This window comes from Monodelphis domestica, chromosome 1 (assembly GCF_027887165.1).
Source record: "Monodelphis domestica isolate mMonDom1 chromosome 1, mMonDom1.pri, whole genome shotgun sequence".
NCBI lineage: Eukaryota > Metazoa > Chordata > Mammalia > Didelphimorphia > Didelphidae > Monodelphis > Monodelphis domestica.
The window spans coordinates 340,555,326-340,573,793 of NC_077227.1; the positions used below are offsets into that span (position 1 = coordinate 340,555,326).

General features: G+C 41.6%; 2 protein-coding genes across 8 annotated transcripts in view; one reads left to right on the top strand and one right to left on the bottom strand.

Moving 5' to 3' along the window:
• RNF14 (ring finger protein 14) overlaps positions 1-18,468 on the top strand; it is a 62,397-nt gene that overhangs the window by 29,715 nt on the left and 14,214 nt on the right. For 4 of the 7 annotated variants that reach the window (XM_056811427.1, XM_007473800.3, XM_007473801.3 and 1 more), the window contains exon 8: positions 5,502-6,096. The exons of 2 other annotated variants lie outside the window; for them this stretch is intronic. In XM_056811427.1, the coding sequence (XP_056667405.1) occupies positions 5,502-5,592 (91 nt within the window). In that variant the 3' untranslated portion in view covers positions 5,593-6,096. Of the gene's footprint in view, positions 1-5,501; positions 6,097-8,778; positions 11,175-18,468 lie in introns of those variants that run through there. One more of the 7 variants, XM_056811428.1, reaches the window with a different exon arrangement.
• On the bottom strand, positions 1,288-18,461 carry GNPDA1 (glucosamine-6-phosphate deaminase 1). Its single transcript, XM_056811432.1, has 7 exons — positions 18,320-18,461; positions 15,944-16,073; positions 13,422-13,523; positions 7,767-7,949; positions 6,096-6,280; positions 3,459-3,633; positions 1,288-2,410 (listed from the first exon to the last, which is right to left on the bottom strand). The coding sequence occupies exons 2-7, from the start codon at positions 16,065-16,067 to the stop codon at positions 2,304-2,306; spliced, it is 876 nt and encodes a 291-aa protein (XP_056667410.1). The 5' UTR covers positions 16,068-16,073; positions 18,320-18,461; the 3' UTR covers positions 1,288-2,303.

Here is an 18,468-nt window from a genome sequence, read left to right on the forward strand (position 1 = left end):
CCCTGAAAAAAAAACAACTGGATTTCAGAATGAGTGCTTATTAGCAAACGTCTCCAGTAGATGGCACAGGTTGTTGCTATATTGTAGTAAAACAAGAACATAATCTAAACAGACTAGTTATGAAAGCCAATTCAGACTGTATACACCAGCACATACAGATTAGTGTGCTGTGTGAGCAAACCAGTCAATTCTTTCTTCAGGCAGCAGCAAGAAATAAAACAATTGAGTTACAGTTGAAGACGTTCATAAATTTGGAATTGTAACACTGCATTGGATGCTGTCAGACTTAACAGCCAGTCAATCTTTTCATGAATCCAAATGTAATGAAATCACCAAACAGATCTCTGGTCAGAAAACCAGTTAGGGTGGCTTTAATATTAATGATTATGAACTTTAAGCATCCACAGTGAGAAGGGTAAACTTTGCAAAAAAAAAAATAAACTTAAGAACTGAAACAATCCCTTCTCCCTCTGTTCTTTACAAGTTAATTGGGCTGCTATCTTTACTTCTTTTTCTTAGACTGTTGACAGAAGGAAATATGGGGTATACGTTAACAGGAATTGTTCATAGAACTTAGAACTGGAAAAGACCTTAGAGACCATCTAGTTAATACTTTTCCATTTTATAAATGGGGAAACTAAGGCCCAGGGCTATGTGGGGCTAAATAGATCTGATTTGGAACCCAGGTTGTCTTATATAAAATCCAGAGGGTTGCTCTTCTACTCCACAGGGGTCAAACACATGCAGGCCAACTTACCAAAATGAAAATACAAAAGAACATTAAATGTGGTGTTCTAAGTAATTATGCAGCAGACCTATTTGAGTTTGACTCCACTGCTCTATACCACTGGAGACATACTATACTTATATCACATTCTAACTTTTTTATTCTATTTTGAATTGGAAGAATGTTATGTCACTACTTGTGCAATCCTGGCCAAGTTGGAGTCTTTGTGTGCTTATAGGGAGACAAGAGGGTCTCTTCTAGCTCTCAATCTTATGATTAAAGAGAAAAGGTTTGTAGAGCACCAAGTGGACTTGGTTTCAAATTTGGCCTCAGACACTTCCTAGCTGTGTGACCCTAGGCAAGTCACTTAACCCCCATTGCCTAGCTCTTCTGCATAAGAATTGATACTTAGTATTGCTCTAAGACAGAAGGTAAAAAGTTTGGTGTTTTTAGATGAAAAAGTGGACCGCTACAAAACATTTTGCTTAAACAGGCTGGTGATGAAGCATCAAATGAACAACTTTATGGTCTTCATGGGGGAAGATTAAGGAGAAAGTCCATTATTGAAATATTGAATTTAATAGAAAATATATTACATTGCAAATAAGTCCATTTATCCATCACCTTAAAACAGAATTTTACTAATCACATAAAAGGTAAAATTAAAATACAAGTAGAAAACACAGTATTTAAAAATTGTCAGAGGCACCTGAATCAGACTCTTAAGCTTTTTCCCCCCAAAATGGAACCAGCAGCAGCTTCCCATAGGCACATAAAAGATTATACAGTAGGAAGGCTACAGAAGGAGTGGAGTGAACAATGGGGGAACAATGGCATGAAATGTTCTAAGAGGCAAAATATATCTGTGATATAAGACTGGTTATCCCTAATGGACAGAGATCGTAGAGGGCCGAGAAAATAATTGATCTTTGTGTAGCTTTTAGTACCTAGTATGTTGGTTCTTAGTGTGTGGTGATAAAAATGTATTAAGCAGACCTTTCAACATGTATAGTCTGGCACTCAAATCTCAAGAATGAAATATTTGTGATGTTCTACTACCAAATCCAATCCTGAGAAGGGGGCTGCTGTGAAAGAGACAAAAGCAAGACAAGGAAAAGAAGAGAAGTAAATATTCTTCTCTACTCCACCTCCACTTGGCACTGATCTTGTGCAGATCCCAAGTGACCACTTCCCTGAGGACTATGCTTGCACAATCACCAATTGTGGAGAGGTGAAACAAAACAAAGTGTGTGTTCACACTTCCCCTGTGCCATGGAGCACTTAAAAAATGTTCAAGTGAGGCATTTCCATATCCACTTTGCCTTATTTGACAGATAGAACATGGCAATAGAAAATAGGAAATAAAGACTCCAGAGAAAAATCAAATTGCAGAGCAAAATACCTATTTCTGTAAACTTCAACCCTTTGAGTACAATCTACTCGGCACACCCATTTTCATCAAAGGTAGATAGCCTAATGTTTGGAGTGGACATATAGACTTGATTAAAGATTTTTTTCCTTCCTAAAAACCTGTATACCTCTTTGGGGGATTGGAAAGCAGGCTTGTGAGGGCAAATCAGTCACTATATGGTTTCTTGGTAGAGTGGCTTGTCTCTGTTTTTGTTTCTGTTTCTTTTATACTGTACAGTGGTTCCACTAGCTTGTTATGAACAAGCATCAACCCTACCAAAAAAAAACAAAACAAAACAAAACATTGTTAGCCTAGGTACGCCATAGAGTAGTTTTTCAGAATCTTATCCCCAGACCCTTTTAACTTTTTTCCTTCCAGTGTCTTCTAGATGATGAATATCTTTTGGATAGGAATTGCACATAATCTTTATAAGTCAGACTTATAATTTATCAAATTCTGCATAAGTCATTTTAAACACACTAGGAAAGCTGGCTCTGCCATCAGGTATGAGCCTGATGCCTTTTTTCAGCTTGGTAAGAATTGCCCAAACTTTTAACTCGATTACAAAAATCTCAGCATTGGAAAGCTCCCCAGATCTGCTAAACAGAAATTCCCTCATTCTGGATTTAGTCTCTTTCTGGCTATTCTGCCTGTAGTCTACTAATAACTAGCCTACCCTTTGAGAATCCATACCAGGAGAAGACAGCCAAGCAGGAATATGGTGAAGGTGACCTTGTACTGTGTGAAACTTCCAGGGTTCCTAGTCAAATGCCTTTTGGGGGCACTGAATCTATAACAGTGTATATAAACTGAGGATCTGTAACAACAGTAGGCGAATCGCATGGTAGCTTTTCATTACTTAAAAAAATTGGGATATTTTCTCTATTTAAAAAAAAATCACTTTTTAACCATAGCTCTCAAAGGGGGCAGCTAGGTACCTTAGTGGATTAAAAGCCAGGCCCGGAGATGAAGTCCTGGGTTCAAATTTGGCCTTAGATACTTCCTAGCTGTGTGACCCTGGGCAAATCACTTAACTCCCATCACCCAGCCTTTACTGCTTTTCTGCCTTAGGGCAAAACACAGTATTGATTCTAAGATGGAAGTTAAAGGTTTCTTTAAAAACAAACCCAATAGCTTCCATGTCTTTGCAGAAATCAAACCTCTTTCTTGAGGGTCAAGTCCTGCCAACAGCATGGAGGGGAAGTGAAGAAGGCAGTTTTTATCAGAAAGTGCAATTTTGCTTATATTAGTCAGAGATTGAAATAGCCAAGAAAATGAAAATTCTCTCTTCCCCTTCTTTATTTTCATATCCACGCTCACCTTTGAAATATTTGACAGTTTTCACTTTAAGTTCCAGTGTGGCATCTTCATCACACACGAATATTGTTTGCGGGTGCTGCTGGAAGGCAGACACAGTCCACATGTGATTTATCCCTTCCTCAATGGCTTTGTGCAGTGCAAATGCCTTATGGGCCCCTGTAATTAAGATCATGACCTAGAGATTGGAAAAGAAGCAGAGCACCAAGTTCACTGGACAGGAAGAATTTGAGGCTTGAGATGTTCATGTGGCCCTGCCTACATAACAATTTCTAACCTAACCATTTCTCTGGGTCTACTTGGGTGGTCACTGCCCTCAGTTCCTAAGATCCTAGAATGTCAATGGCAAATAAACTGGCTGATATTTCTGCTACTGACATAACGAGAATATACAGTACAGCACCTGCAGTGCAGACCTCAGGAAAGGTCTTCACAGAGCAGGTAGCACTTGAGTTCTGAAGGCTAGAGACAGGTGAGGAGGGGACTGTTGCTTCTGGAGAGTGTGAATACCATCTACCTCAATTGAAGTCTGATAAGGGAATGGTGGTGAATTATCAATTGTAGAGAAGATTCCTATATGGATACAGATGAGACTAGATGGAGAAGATGGTTCCTTCATCTATTGGTATCTGTAGTTCTGTGGACTTGGAAGTGGGTAAGATCTGGATTCAAACCCCACTTTTGGCATTTGTAAGTAGCCTAAGTTCTCTGCCTTAGTTTCTTCATCTGTAAAATGGGGAATAATGCCTTTAAGGCTCAGTGAGTTAGTGTATATAATGCGCTTTGCAAACTTTAAAAGTATTATATATGTCAACTATTACTATAACATCTGTAAGAGGCAAATTGGCAACTTTGAGTCACGTCTCTTCAACTAGTTCTGACAATGAAACTTGTTTTCCAATATCTCCTAGGTCTCCATTTTTCAAGCTTTAAAACATATACTCATTCTTACTGTCTCCCTACCTTGGGGGGAAAAAAAGCTCCCTACTTGTAAAAGGGTTTGGGGAATATTCAAATCCAAAAGGTCATTACCTAAACTAGTCACCAATAGGAAATTAGATGCTTTAGTTAACATCTACTCCAAAAAAGCTAGAATCTTTCGCTTAGCCAATTGGCTTTTTAAAAATATTAAAATCACCATTTTCACTTTTGTAACCAAACCTCCTAGGCCAAATACCAGAGTTCTTTAAGGACTACAAAAATGGGGAGAATACTGGCATTTAGGCTCTGGTAGTTGGCTTCCTGGTGCATTCTACAGGATTCAGAAATATGAGAGCTCAGGAAAAGAACTGAACAAGCAAAAGTGCTTGCTTCAGGCCTCTGACAATACTCTCAAACTATTTTTGGTTCTGGGAAATACATAATCAGTCAACACTGACCATCCAACTTTGGAGCTGAGGCAACTTGGAGAATGGAGCTTTGAGGCTGCTTTTCCTTCAAGTTTTGTTTTTTTTTTAAACAAAATAATTATAGTGAAAATTCCAAACATCTTTCTAGCTAAAAAAATATACTACAACTGAGTGTAATCTCAAAGCCCTTAAAACTCTGGATTCCTCACATGCTCAAAGCCTTTCATTTTTATTTATTCTCACAGTATGGCTCTAAGTAGAGGTCATTAGGCCTACCTTAAGAAAACCAAAGATAGAGGGAGAACAGAAGCCAGGTTTTCTATTCCTTGATGAGGGTTCTCCATCAAATCATAATTATGTCATCATTTTGCAAACTTTCAGGGGAAGTTTAAGAGTACGCCTAATAGTTCAAGGAGCAAACTGAATGCCCCCAAAGTTTAAAAACAAAATTGGAGGAGGATGCTATAGTGTATAGAGCCAGAACTGAAGTCTAGAGGATTTGGGTTTAAATCTGGCCTCAGATACTTCCTAGCTGTGTGACTATGGGCAAGTCACCCCAGTTTACCTAGCCCTTGTTCCCCTGTCTTAAAAGTTGTTAAAAAAGTATGGAGTTTTTTTTTCCCTTAAAAAAGGGGGGGAGGGGGAGAAGGAAGTCTTCACCTTGCAAAAGGATTGATTAGATGATTCTTTTCCATAGTGAACACCTTAATTGCATTCTTAAGATTAGCAACTCAGCTGGAAGTATCTTAAGTCACTTCCTGTGGAAGATCTATCAGGAATTACAATAAAGCATCTCTGAAATTTTATAGTTGGTCAGTGCAAAATATTGGATCCTACTGACAAGAATTTCATCTTGAAACAAACTGAACATACCTATTTTGAAGGTCAACTGGATGTCCCAATTAGCCCTACCCACATTCACTAGTCCCATTCCAATCATTGGAATGTAAGACATAAGTTTCTGTTGGAAGGAAAAAACACTGCCCCCAATACAGACCTAAAATTCATTGAAAAGTTAAAAAAGTGTCAACGGTCCTAAGCATTTTCCAACATACATGCCAGCATTAAATTCCATGTGGTATAATTATGCAACTTTGACTTAAGAAAGAAGCATCAAAACGTTACTTGAGCAGAGGGCAATGTCCTATCAGTCAGCCACCCTTCCCAGAGATGTGCCCAATACTCTTCTGGCTCAGGAAGGAGGAGGGATCACACTCAAGAAAAGCCCTGTCCTGTGGACAGAGCTCCCAGAAGAACCATCACCAAGATCAGGGCCCTTCTATCATCTCACCTCTCTGGCATCCATGACTGTACCCACACCCACAGTCAGAGCCATCGTGGGAACTTGGGAGTTTTTTCCATCGAAGAACCGGGCATTGGCTAGGATGGTATCCATGGCCAGAGTTTTCACTCGGGTCCTAGACACCAAACTTGAGCCAGGCTCATTGAAGGCGACGTGCCCATCAGGGCCAATACCTGCACAGGAAATAGGTAGTGCCAGGAAGACTTGACATGAAGCCAATGCTCCCTTATCTATATGAGCGATTTCCCTGAACCATCAAGATCACAGACGCCAGGACACAACCAAAGGGCCGCCAAAAGAACATGGTACAACGGAAAACACTGACTAGGACACAGAGACCTGAGGTTTTAGTCCTACTTCTGCTAACTGTGTTGTGTGTGACCTTGGAAAAGTTACAGTCTCTCCCTGCTTCAGTTCCTTCATCTATTAAAATAGGAAGAATACCTTCTCTAACCACCTGACAGGCCTAGATGGAAGATAAAAAATGAGACAGATTAAGCACTTTTGACAAAAGTTAAACACAAGACATAAGTCTTTACAATATATTACTGAACACAATATATGTTGATTACATAACTGACAGCCCAGCCCAGCCCCCTCACAGACATAATGAGCTTGGGGCTGGCCCACTATGGATTATCTAGAAAAATCATGCTATCTTTCATCAGTCCCCAAAGCTTATCAAGAAAGACCCAGAGTTCCCAAAACTGGACAAAATAGGGTGTGCTGATTACTAAAAGTACACTAAACACAACTGGTTGACTTACAAAAGAATTCAGCTAAGCCAATCCATGTGTTGTGACCATTTGTGTGCCCTGCTGCTTTTTTAAATATAATTTTTATTTCTCAAAAATATTTTTCCAATGTTACATGATTCATGGTAATTCCCTCCCTCCTCCCAGAGCTGCCAAGTAATTCCACTGAGTTATATGTACCACTGTCCTTGACATCACCCTCCGACTTCTAACTTTTCAAATAAACTAATACTTTCTGTTCCTACTGCACATGGTGGGGAATAAACTTATGGAATTTACATAAAGTTAGAGCTGCCTAGGACTTCTATTAGGCAATTTAGTCCAAACCCTTTATTTTATGAAGAAACTGAAGCCCAGAGGTCAAGTGACTTGCCCAGTGTAATAATAATGGTGGCACTACCAGAATTTGAACCCGTCTTTTAACTCCAAATTCATTGCTTTTTTACTGCACCATTTTGTCCTCAAAAGAAAGAACAGCCTGAACATAAATGCCAGATTAAAGACTATTTCTTCTAGAAGGGTCCTCCAGATAACCTTATTATCTCCCTTAATTTATGGGTAGGGGAACTCAGACCCACAGAAATTATTTGTCCAGTATCACACAATGGCAATTTCCACATCTTGTTTTCTCCATCCATAAAGAACTCTTTCACTGTTTCTAGCAGGAGACAGGACGGCAAAAAGGATGGGTAAATTTTAACATGGGGGGAGGAGGCGGGGAATGGAAGAGGAAGAAATGAGTAGGAACCCTGTCCAGAAAAATGGGGAGCTGCCAGTGATGGTCCTAAGCAGCCTTTTTTTCCTGACAAGACTTTAGGTCAGGAACTATGTGCCTTCTCCTCCCCTTCCACCATAGTGCCTAGTAAGTCCTTACTGACCCAACAGCCACAAAGCATGACCTCACCTCCAACAAAGAGCTCGATCCCTCCAGCTTCCTTGATCTTTTCTTCAAAAGCATCACATTCTGCCTGCAGATCAGCTGCGTTTCCATCCAGGATATGGGTGTTTTCAGGACTAATGTCAATGTGCTTGAATAATTTCTCCCACATGAAGGTATGGTAGCTCTGAGAGTGGTCACGTGGGAGACCTAAGGGACCAGAGCACTGCTGTTACTTCCTGTCTCTTCCAAAAGTATATATAACAGGATACTCATAGAATTGGTCAATCAATCAGCAATTTATTAAACACTGTTGGGCACTGAAGAGACAAAACCAAAAAACAAACAGCTCCTACCCGTAAGAAGCTTACTAGGGGGCAGCTGAGTGGCTCAGTGGATTGAGAGTCAGGCTCAGAGATGGGAGGTCCTAGGTTCAAATCTGGCCTCTGATACTTCCCAGCTGTGTGACCCTGGTCAAGTCACTTAACCCCCATTGCCTAGCCCTTACTACTCTTCTGCCTTGGAGCCAATACACAGTATGGATTCTAAGATGAAAGGTAAAGGGTTTAAAATAAAAGAAGCTTCCTAATGCTACCAGAAGAATAGAAACAATATATGTAGTTTCTTTAGGGTAATAAGGGTAGGAGGATAGAAACTATATATATAGTTTGTCATTTGGAAACTATATATAGAGTTTCTATTCTGGTAGAATTAGTAAGCTTAAAGATATAGAAAACATTTTATGCATGTGCACGTATGTATGTATAAAATAGCATATAATAACTGTACAAAATAAATACAAGGTAAATGTATGGTGGGGAAAGCAGCAGCACCTGAGAGCTGGAAGGGACCTCTTCTGATTCAACCTAGAGTTGACCCAGAGTCCCTTCTCCAGCTTTCCTGACAAGGGGTTATCCAGTCTGTGCTGGAAGACCTCCAGGGAAGAGAAGCCTGCCTACCTCGAGGCAGCCCATGCCATGTTTAGAAAGCTCAATTATTACAAATATTCCTTGCTGAGCCTAAATCTGCTTCTTGGCAGCTTCCACCCACTGCTTCCAGGCCTTTCCTTTGGGGCCCAGAGGATGAAGTTTAATCCCTTTTCCACATGACAACTTTCAGACATTTGAAGACAGGACTCATGCACCTCCTCCCCAAGTCTTCTCTTCTGCAGATTGATATGATGTTAAGTCCATGGAAGATCATGAGTTTACCAAGAAAGAGTATAGAGAGAAGAAAGACTGTTTGCCTTCAAGCTTATTAGAATCCATTGATCAATCTCATCCGGCATTTTGTAAGTGCCTACTATGTGTCAGGCATTGCTAGACAGAATACAGTCACAAAAGTAAGGTGCTTGTCCTCAGAGGGCTTCCATTCTTTCTGTTCACAGATCAGGAAACATAGGATATGTACATACATACACACAATTGGAGATGAGGGCACTGGGGGAGGAATACTAACAATTGGAAGGGTTCCTGGAAGTGGAATTTGAGATGAGTCTTAAAGGGTTCCAGGAGGTAGAGGAGATGCATCTAGCCATGGAGATGGTCTAGGCCAGTGCTGGCCAACCTTTAGAGGGGTGGGGGATGTGAGAAACGTCCTCAGGTGCCTGTAGAGAGGGGAGGTGGCTCCACTCTAATATGCATGTTATAGGTTGGCCTCCAGGGGCCTAGGCAAAGGCAGAGAATGTTGTGTATTAGACCAACAATTAGACAGTTTGGCACTATTCTCTATTTCCAGGCTGATTACACATCATTACTCCTTTTCACAAACAACATGCTACAGGCAGATTGTGAAGGGCTTTTAACACCAAACACAAAATTATATATTTTATAGGGAATGAGCACCTAATAAGCAGGGAGGTTGCATACAGCTGTGTAGAGGATGTTTTATAGAAATGAGAGACTGGATGCAAGAAGATCAATTAAATGATTGGGGGGCACCCATGTAGCCCCCCAATTTCAAATTTGGCTGCAGATATTTCCTAGCTATTGGACCCTGGAGAAGTCACTTAACCCTGATTACCCAGCCCTTTTCTGTCTTAAAATGGATATGTTAAGGATTTTTAAAAAGGTAAAGATTGTAGTAGTGAAGCTGAGAATTGACAAGGGCCTTAAATACAGTGGCTTTGCTGTGTGTAGAGAAAAGGACACATGCAAGAGATGTTAAGGTAGAATTGATAAGATTTGGCAATTTATTGGCTCAGAGTTACACACCTGGGAAGCCGGATGAATGGTGGTGCCTTGAAAAGAAAGAAATTAGGGTTTAGGGAAACATTCTAAATTCTATTAGAACAGATTGAGTTTGAGATACTTATGAGACATCCTGGTAGAAAATGTCCAGCATGCAGATGGAAAAGTGTGAGGGCTGCTATTCAGATTTGTGAGTCCTCTTTATAGATATGACAGTTAAATCCAAAGAAGATCATAAATTCGCCAAGAGAGAGGACAGAGAGAAGGACCCAAGACAGAACTCTGATATACAGTCACACAAACAGGGTAGGTAGGATATGTTTGATGACCTTCTATAAAGCAGACTGATCACAGGTAGAAAGAAAACTGAGAGACAAAAGGGTCCTGGGCCTGAGTGTTCTACACTTTCAATTGTTACATAAGACCACAGCAAAGATGAGGCCTGAATACAGACCCGTCCCTGGATTTAACAGTAAGGGATCACTGATAACCCTGGGGAAAGCAATCTTAGCCATACTGTAAAGAGTCAGAAAGTATGTGGAAGCTTGGCAATGAAAAGCAAAAAGAATATGATAATAGCTTAAGAGAATGATGGTGTTATGAAGAGTCAGGTTTTGGTGGTTGCTGTTTTTGTTTTCAGGAACAGGGAAGATCTGGGCATATATGTGACAGGAGAAAAGGAGCCAGTAAATAGGAAAAGGGCAAAAATTAAGGAGAGATTTGACCCAATGGTCCCAACGGTAGCCATATACCCCAGTAAGGTTGATGTCAAACAAAAGGCTATTCATAAACCCCATAATATTTATGGCAGCCTTTTTTACAGTGGTGTAAGAATAGGAATTGGAAACAAAGTATATGCCCATTGACTGGGAAGTCTACAAATGGAAGTGAATATTTTTTGCTATAAAAAATGACAAGCATGAAGAAGACAGACAAGCCAGGAATGACTTACATGATGCAAAGTGAAAGTGAAGTAAGCAGAGCCAGGAAAACAGTATACCCAAAGACAACAACATAAATGAAAAGAATAACCACTATGAAACAACTGAAACTAAATGTTTTAAAATTATAAAGAACAGCTTGGCTCCAAAGAAAAATAAGAAAAGATCCCTCTTCCTACTCCTTTTTCTGAGATTCAGATTTGCATTTGTGTAACACTGACTATAACATGAATTTTTTAAAAATGTGCTTGTGGGTTGTATGGAATCCCTTTTTCCTCTTGTAATAATTAAAATTTCTATTCATATATATATTTTTATAAAGTTTGTTAGGAAGGGTAGACAATCATTCCTAAGTAACCTGGCTGCTTATCGCCTAGCCTGCATGTATCTTTCTCATTCCCCCCTCACCTGCCTGCTCTCTCTCTCTCTTCTCATGGTTCTCCTCATTCTCTCATTGGTCTCCCCCGGTCCTGCCCCAAACCTTAACTTTTACTGATGTACAGAATGTACACCAAAGCAAACCTGGTGCAACTGTGGTATGTCAGGAATATTTGAGAGACAGGTAAAGTTAGGAAGGGGGAGGGGATGAGCTTCCTTGACACACTCTTTTAAAATTATTTTATAAGGGATGATTCTGCAGTAGGTTATAGGAAATGGGAAAATCTAGGCAATGTAAAAACAAAAGATCAAAAAAACCAATTTCAAGAAAATTAAAAGGGAGCAGCTGGGCAGCTCAGTGGATTGAGAGCCAGACCTGGAGACAGGAAGTCTTGGGTTCAAAGAGGGCCCCTCAGACACTCCCTAGGTGTGTGACCCTGGGCAAATCACTTCACCCCCATTGCCTAGCCCTTACCACTCTTGTGCCTTGGAACCAATACACAGTACTAATTCTAAGGTGGAAGGTAAGGGTTTAAAAAAAAATTGGGGAAAGAAAGAAGGAATGATAAAAGGGACAAGAACTAGAAGGAATAGAAATCCAGGTTGGCAGAGTGTTGGACATTGACTAGGACAATGGAGCAAGGGATTGGTTAACAGAAGGATCAAGGTTTGGAAGAAAATAAAGCCAGAGGTTGGGAAAAGGGCTGGAGTGACTACAGCTTGTAAAGAGGATAGAAAATAGGTTTAGGAGGGGTAAGGTATTCGGAGGTAACAGTCAAAGTAATTTCTGTGAAGGTAGAACATTTGTGGGCAATGATGAGTGATGTGTGTAGCTGAGGTAGAGTAAAGGTGAAGATGACAGGAATTAATGGGGAAGCAAAGCAAAGCCTTCCTAAAACATGGGGTCCAGAATTAAGCACTATACTCCAGAAGTAATGGGAAAGCATGGCCAGATAATAGTTGTCCTGAAATAGATCCAGGGATTCCAGTGGACTGCTAGCCCCATATGTATCAATATGGCAGCCAAATGAGCCAATGCAATCTTAGGCTGCATTAAGATAAATATAATGTCCAAAATGAAGGAGGTGATAGTACCCCGTTTTTAATTGTTTTGTGTGTCATAGACCCTTTGGAAGTCCAAAGAGGCTTAATGGATTCTTTTTCTGAATAATATTTTTAAATGCCTAAGATAAAATACATATGATTACAAAGCAAACCAATTATAATACAGTTTTCATAATATTTTTTAAAACCAAGTTCATGAATCCCAGGTTAAAGATCCATGCTCTGTATACTTTTGGGGGATAAGTGCCTAAAGCATAACGTTCTAGTCACTATTCCCGTTTACTAGACCCCTTTTGGCTAACCTGGAAAGGCTAGTCAAATATGAAAGAAAAGTATCTCCCAGCTTTGGCATCCCATCTGTAACTTCTAGGCAATTGGTCTGTCTCTCCTCCCATGTTTTCCTGCCTCTCTTCCATCCTCTCCCCATTCCCCAACAGGCCTTGGGTAGAGAATAGGGAAAGAGGGGAAGAGAGGAAAACAAATGGTATTACTACCTTCTGATATCCTTAAAAATGCTTTTGAATTCTTCCACAAGAAGCTCATTAACTGTAGGTGAATTAGAGCGTGAAGCTAATTCTTTGCCCCTCCAATATGTACTCTAACCCATCTGTGTATTCTACAACTCACTGCTTTTATTAGCTAAAAGAGCAATCAGACTTCCAATATGAGATTTCCTTGGTCAGTAAAGACAAGACACAACAAGAAATAATAAAGAATCAAGAAACTGAAAGATAAAATCCATCAAAAACAGAACAGGAGTTGTTAGAGTATTTTACATGACAGAGAATCCCAGTCTTTTTCTAGTCTCCTGTTTAATATCCCCAGCAGACTGGAAGGAGTGTTAGAAAAGAAGGAAAGAGGGGATGGTCTAAATACTCATACTGGGGTGGATACATCCTGGACAAACTCCTCTTTCCAGAGAGCATAAAGTTCAGTGGCAGACATTGCTCTAAGCTACTTAGCAGGCTCAAGCCTTATCTCCCCTGCCCTGTTAATCACGCACCTGACTGAAAGGCCCTAATCCTCTTAAGCCAGTGTCAGAAGGTTGCCATAGTCTCAGATCCCATCTCCCCCCCCCCCCCCCCTTAGACCCTCATAAAAGCACTCACCCACATACTCGTCCATGTTAAATGTCTTCACATACTTGAAGGACAGGTCCCCATTCTTATAATACTCAATCAGCTTCTGGTAGCATTTTTCAGGGGTGCTCCCTAGAAGAAAGGGAAGTCAGGGAATGTCCCTCCTAGAGGTTTAAGGGCTTATTAGCATCATCCAGGAGCCAAAACTGTAACTTGAAGACCATTCCTTGGGAGCAGGCCTCTCTATCCTAGGGCAGATCATAGCCTTTATTCTCTCCTTTCCAGCTGCCTTTTTTTTCATCTTTCCAAAAAGTCTGGGGGAATTTTCAATCCCTATATCTTCACTATTAGTTGAAATTGGAATTCAGTTTAACTCCAGCCTACACAGAGTCCTTTACCTCTAACTAGGTATTTATTTCTATATCATGCAATTTAACACATTCTAACATAGGACACAAATCTGTTTCCCCTGCTGTAGTATGTAGTATATGCCTCTGCAGTAGTGTCTTGCTTCTCTTGTATTCCCCATAGCACAGGATGGCTGGTCAAATGCCAGGCATAAGGAAGGATAGTTTTTCAATAGCTCTTTAAGGATCGAGGGAGCCTCAGTGAGGCTCAGGCCTTCCCACTGTCCTTGTTCCTTAAGGGAGTCACTGTCCAAACTCTGTGGCCCTTGGCCATCAGCTCTACCAATTTTGGAGCTTCTGAAAGAGAAACCAATACTTTTCACCAGAAGACTGCCCAAAAGTGACAGTCTTCATAGATTCCATGAGAAATGAATTGGGCTGGAGATTGGTCACATACTACCGAGGTGGTACCTGCAAGATATCTGATGACCTCTTTGTGAGGATTAATTGGTAGAGGTCCAGCTTCCTGAATAAGGCTGAAACACTGTCTCTCCACGATTAGAATTCTGTACTAATGGGAAGTCAAGATCAAATACTGGATGTCCTTGTGGACAAGTAAAGCTTTTGTCTCACAAATGCAAAGGAAAGCAGGTAAGAGATTAGAAATAACTCAATATAAAACCCATTAGAAAAATAATTCAGGGGCCAGTTAAGTGTCTCAGAAGATTGAAAGTCAGGCTTAGAAACAGGAGATCCTGGGTTCAAATCTTGCTTCAGAGACATCCCAGCTATGTGACCTTGGGCAAGTCACTTAACCCCCATTGCCTAGCCTTTCTGGCTCTTCTTCCTTAGAACCAAGACACAGTATTCATTCTAAGGCAGAAGGTAAGGGTTCATAATTTTCCAGAATGCTCTTTGGATAAATATAGTTCACATTTATATCATATTTTAATGCTTACCAAACACTTTGCCCATCTTGTTTCATCCTCACAATTCTTGAGATAGGTGCTATTATTATCTTCATTTTTCAAAGAAACGGTCTCGGTAGTTATGGGACTTTAGAATCACTTGGATGACATATATCTGTATCAGGATTAGAACCCAGGTCTTCCTGAGCCTTAAATCTAGCGCTCTATCCACCACACCACACCAAAGACAACTTGGTGAGTGGGTCATGTTTGCTTTTCTATTTAACAGAATCCCAGACAGAGCAGTAAACACCCAGTCCTCATTTGCACAGAAAACAGGGCAGGAGGGAATGGGCTAAAAGTGGAGAAGTGGGAGGAAGAATGAATTAAAAATTATGAAATACTACAAGAGGCTATAAAACCTCAGAGGCCTACAGGAGGCTCAGTCTGAGTTCCAATGAGTAAACTACTCTGTTGTCCTGGTAATGGTGATGTATGCTCAGAGTGCCTCCATTCATTTCCAGGCAGCCTCCACGTGGACCTCGCTGATCTGGCACTTCTGTGGCTTACTTGGGGGGGGGGGGGTGGTTCCCCACTTCCCTTCCTGTTTCTGACTTGAAGTTGTCACTTCAAGGACCCATCTTGTTTTCCTCCATTTCTTAAGAAAGTAGAGGTCAAAAGTAAAATGCTAAGTTGGGTTTTTTTTTTAGATAAAAAGCTTTGTAAGCTCAAAACTTAGATAATTCCCAAGTCTCTCTACCATCCTCCATGACCCCCAAAGACCACAGCAGAGAGGAAGTCCAGAGAATAGATGTTTTTATAGCTCCCCCCATAACTTGAAGATCTCACAACTATTTCAATCTAGACTGATAATTGGAGCAATATTTGGAGAGGGGCAAAAGGGCACTCCACAGTTGAGAGGAGAGGTATGTGTCCTGAATATGGGGTCTTATATTTGATGGAGAAACTAACCAACTTCTTATAACTTTTCAGTTATGTTGTTTTAGGAAGCTTAATCAGAAGCTATTCCTAACCCTAGAAAGCTACACCAAACCAAACAGCAATAAATGTGGACAGTTTTTCTGGAATGTCTAGAGGCAGAGATGGTCTGATAGGCTCTGGAAGTTCCTTGCAATTCCTCCCAGATGACCATTAGTGCCTTGTGGACCCCAGAGTAAGATATGCTCCACAAGGAAACCCAAACCCTTTTGTTGACTGAACAAGGCTTCCTGGACTTTTTATATCCTCCCCACTTCGACTTCCCCACCCTACCCCCCAAAAGGGCCCTGTGACCTACCTGTAGGGAGCCCCAATGTGAAATACCTATCCGGCCCTGGTCGAAACTGGATGATTCGGTTTCTGATGTACTTGGCAGCCCATTCACTGGCCTGAGAGTAATCATCCAGGATGATGAGTTTCATTGTGCCCTGTATGGGGATTTGCAAGGAAAGAGATGGCTGAAGCAATTTGCTTCCCTTTAGAACATAGGTTCAGAGACTTCTGAGCTGTCAATATATAATTTATTATGGGACAGCATGGTGGCTCAGTGGATAGAGAGCCAACTCTGCGATGGGAAGTCCTGGGTTCAAATCTGGTCTCAGACACTTCCTTTGTGACCCTGGGCAAGTCATTTAACCCCAATTGCATAGCCCTGACACTTAGTATTGATTCTAAGACAGAAGATGTATATGTGTACATAAAAATATATAGACAATCTCTTCACTTAGCCACACACCCAACAGCTCATCCTGGCAGTTCCCAATCACCTTTTCCTAAGCAGTGTCAGGGACAAAGGACCTCAAGGACAAATGGCTGAGGGTGAGATCTCCTAGCAAATAACAATGGCTCAATATTATCTCATTTGTTCCAAGGACCACAGAAAATCAGAACCTTTAAAGGAATGAGACAACAAATGCTTACATGGGAGACAGATTAGGGTTGAACAGGAAGAACTTCCCAACAATTAATTGTTCTACAATGAAACAAACTATCCCTTAAGAAACAAGCTCCCATATGAGGTATCTAAGTAGTCAAATGACCAACATGCATTTATTAAGCACTTAGCAGCTGGCAGGTATTATACTGGTGTTGAGAGTACAAAGACAAAAATGAAGTAACTCCTGCCCTCAAGGACTTTACATATGACCATTTGTCCAAGACACAATAGAAGACATTTGTTAATCTGGGAGTGCATTAACTACAGTCCTTCATAACTTTGAAGATTCTGGAACTCTAGCTGAAACATAGGAAACCATGATCATTTCACAGTTCCCCGATCACTTCCAGTAGTCCACAGTATCCTGGAAGGTCCTCTCCAAAGGCAAGAGCACTGAGATTCCATCCCTAGTCTTACTCAATCCAGTCCCTGATTTTAGTCTCATCTGCAGACAGTTCCAAGGGAACTGGGATGACAGTGCCCATTCGTGATTCTGGGGCAGGGGAGGGTGTGGAGTGGAGTGTAACTGGGGAGTTGGAAAAGCTAAACACTTTAAAATACTGGCTCTGCTCTTTACAATGTATTTTGCAACTTTGTGCAAATCCCCTTTATGAGGTTCCTCAGCAGTTAAATAAGAGGATCGGATGAGATGACTTCCAAGATTCAAACCCACGTCCTTAATGGTTCAAATCTGATTCTGAAAGGCTTCAGATTTCCCATTCTAAGTGATAACATTAGTCCTTCCTACCTCACAGATATAAGCCACATAAAACCACTCCAGTGAGAACAGTGACAAATTAAATAGTCTAAACAAACAGAAAATGTCATTATAGTGGACACCACTTGTTTTTTGTTATCCCCAGTGCTAGGCACAGTAGTTGGTCAAGCAGGCCTGACCTGATTTGGGGTTTCTTGGGCAGAGATACTGGAGCTGTTTGCTGTTTCCCTTTTCCAGTTCATTTTGCAGATGAGATAACTGAGGAAAACAGGATTAAGTGACTTGCCCAGGGTCAGAGCTTTTGTGTCTTGAGGCCAGATTAGAATTCATGAAGAAGGGGGCAGCTGGGTAACTCAGAGAATTGAGAGCCAGGCAGTCCTAGGTTCAAATCTGGCCTCAGCCACTTCCCAGCTCTGCGACCCTGGGCAAGTCACTTAACCCCCAAAGCCTAGCCCTTACCACTCTTCTGCCTTGGAACCAATACACATTATTGATTCCAAGACGGAGGGTAAGGGTTTAAAAAAAAAACAAAACTCATGAAAATAACTGTTCCAGACTCTGGGCTTGGCACTTTATCTACCCCACCACCTAGCTAACCCACCAGACACGTGGGAGGCGCTTAATAAGTGCTTGTGAACTTAACTACGAGGAAGCCACCAAAGGTCCACAATTAGGACAAAGGGGATGCTAACTTCTCGGGTCCCCGGCGCCCCTCCAGTTCCTCTATGTCTCTGGAGCTGGAAAGTAGAAGCCGAAGCGCCCAGTTCTTCTTGGCTCGCACCAGTTTCCCGAGTCCCAGGGCTCTGGAGCCCTAGGTCAGCTCCTGGGGAAGAGTTCCTGTCCCCGGGGGCCAAGAGAAGACAAGAGAACCCCCAGCCCGGGCCAATCGGCAGCTTCCCACCGAGGCTGCTCCCCGGGTCGAAGACTGGAGTTGCCCAGACGCCCGCCCCCCAGCAGTGGCGCCCGGGGCTCGCTGTGGCGCACCCTCGCCTCCCCCGCGACCCCCGCTCCACACTTACTCGTGCCTAGCTCCCGGGCTTCTTCAACTCCGGAGACTGAGCCTGTGCAACTCCTCCTTTCGGCTTAAAGTCATATGACTGTCGGATCACGTGGCAACGGATGCTTACTCAGCATCCTCCTCCCCCTCCCACCCGACCCCCGGCCCCGG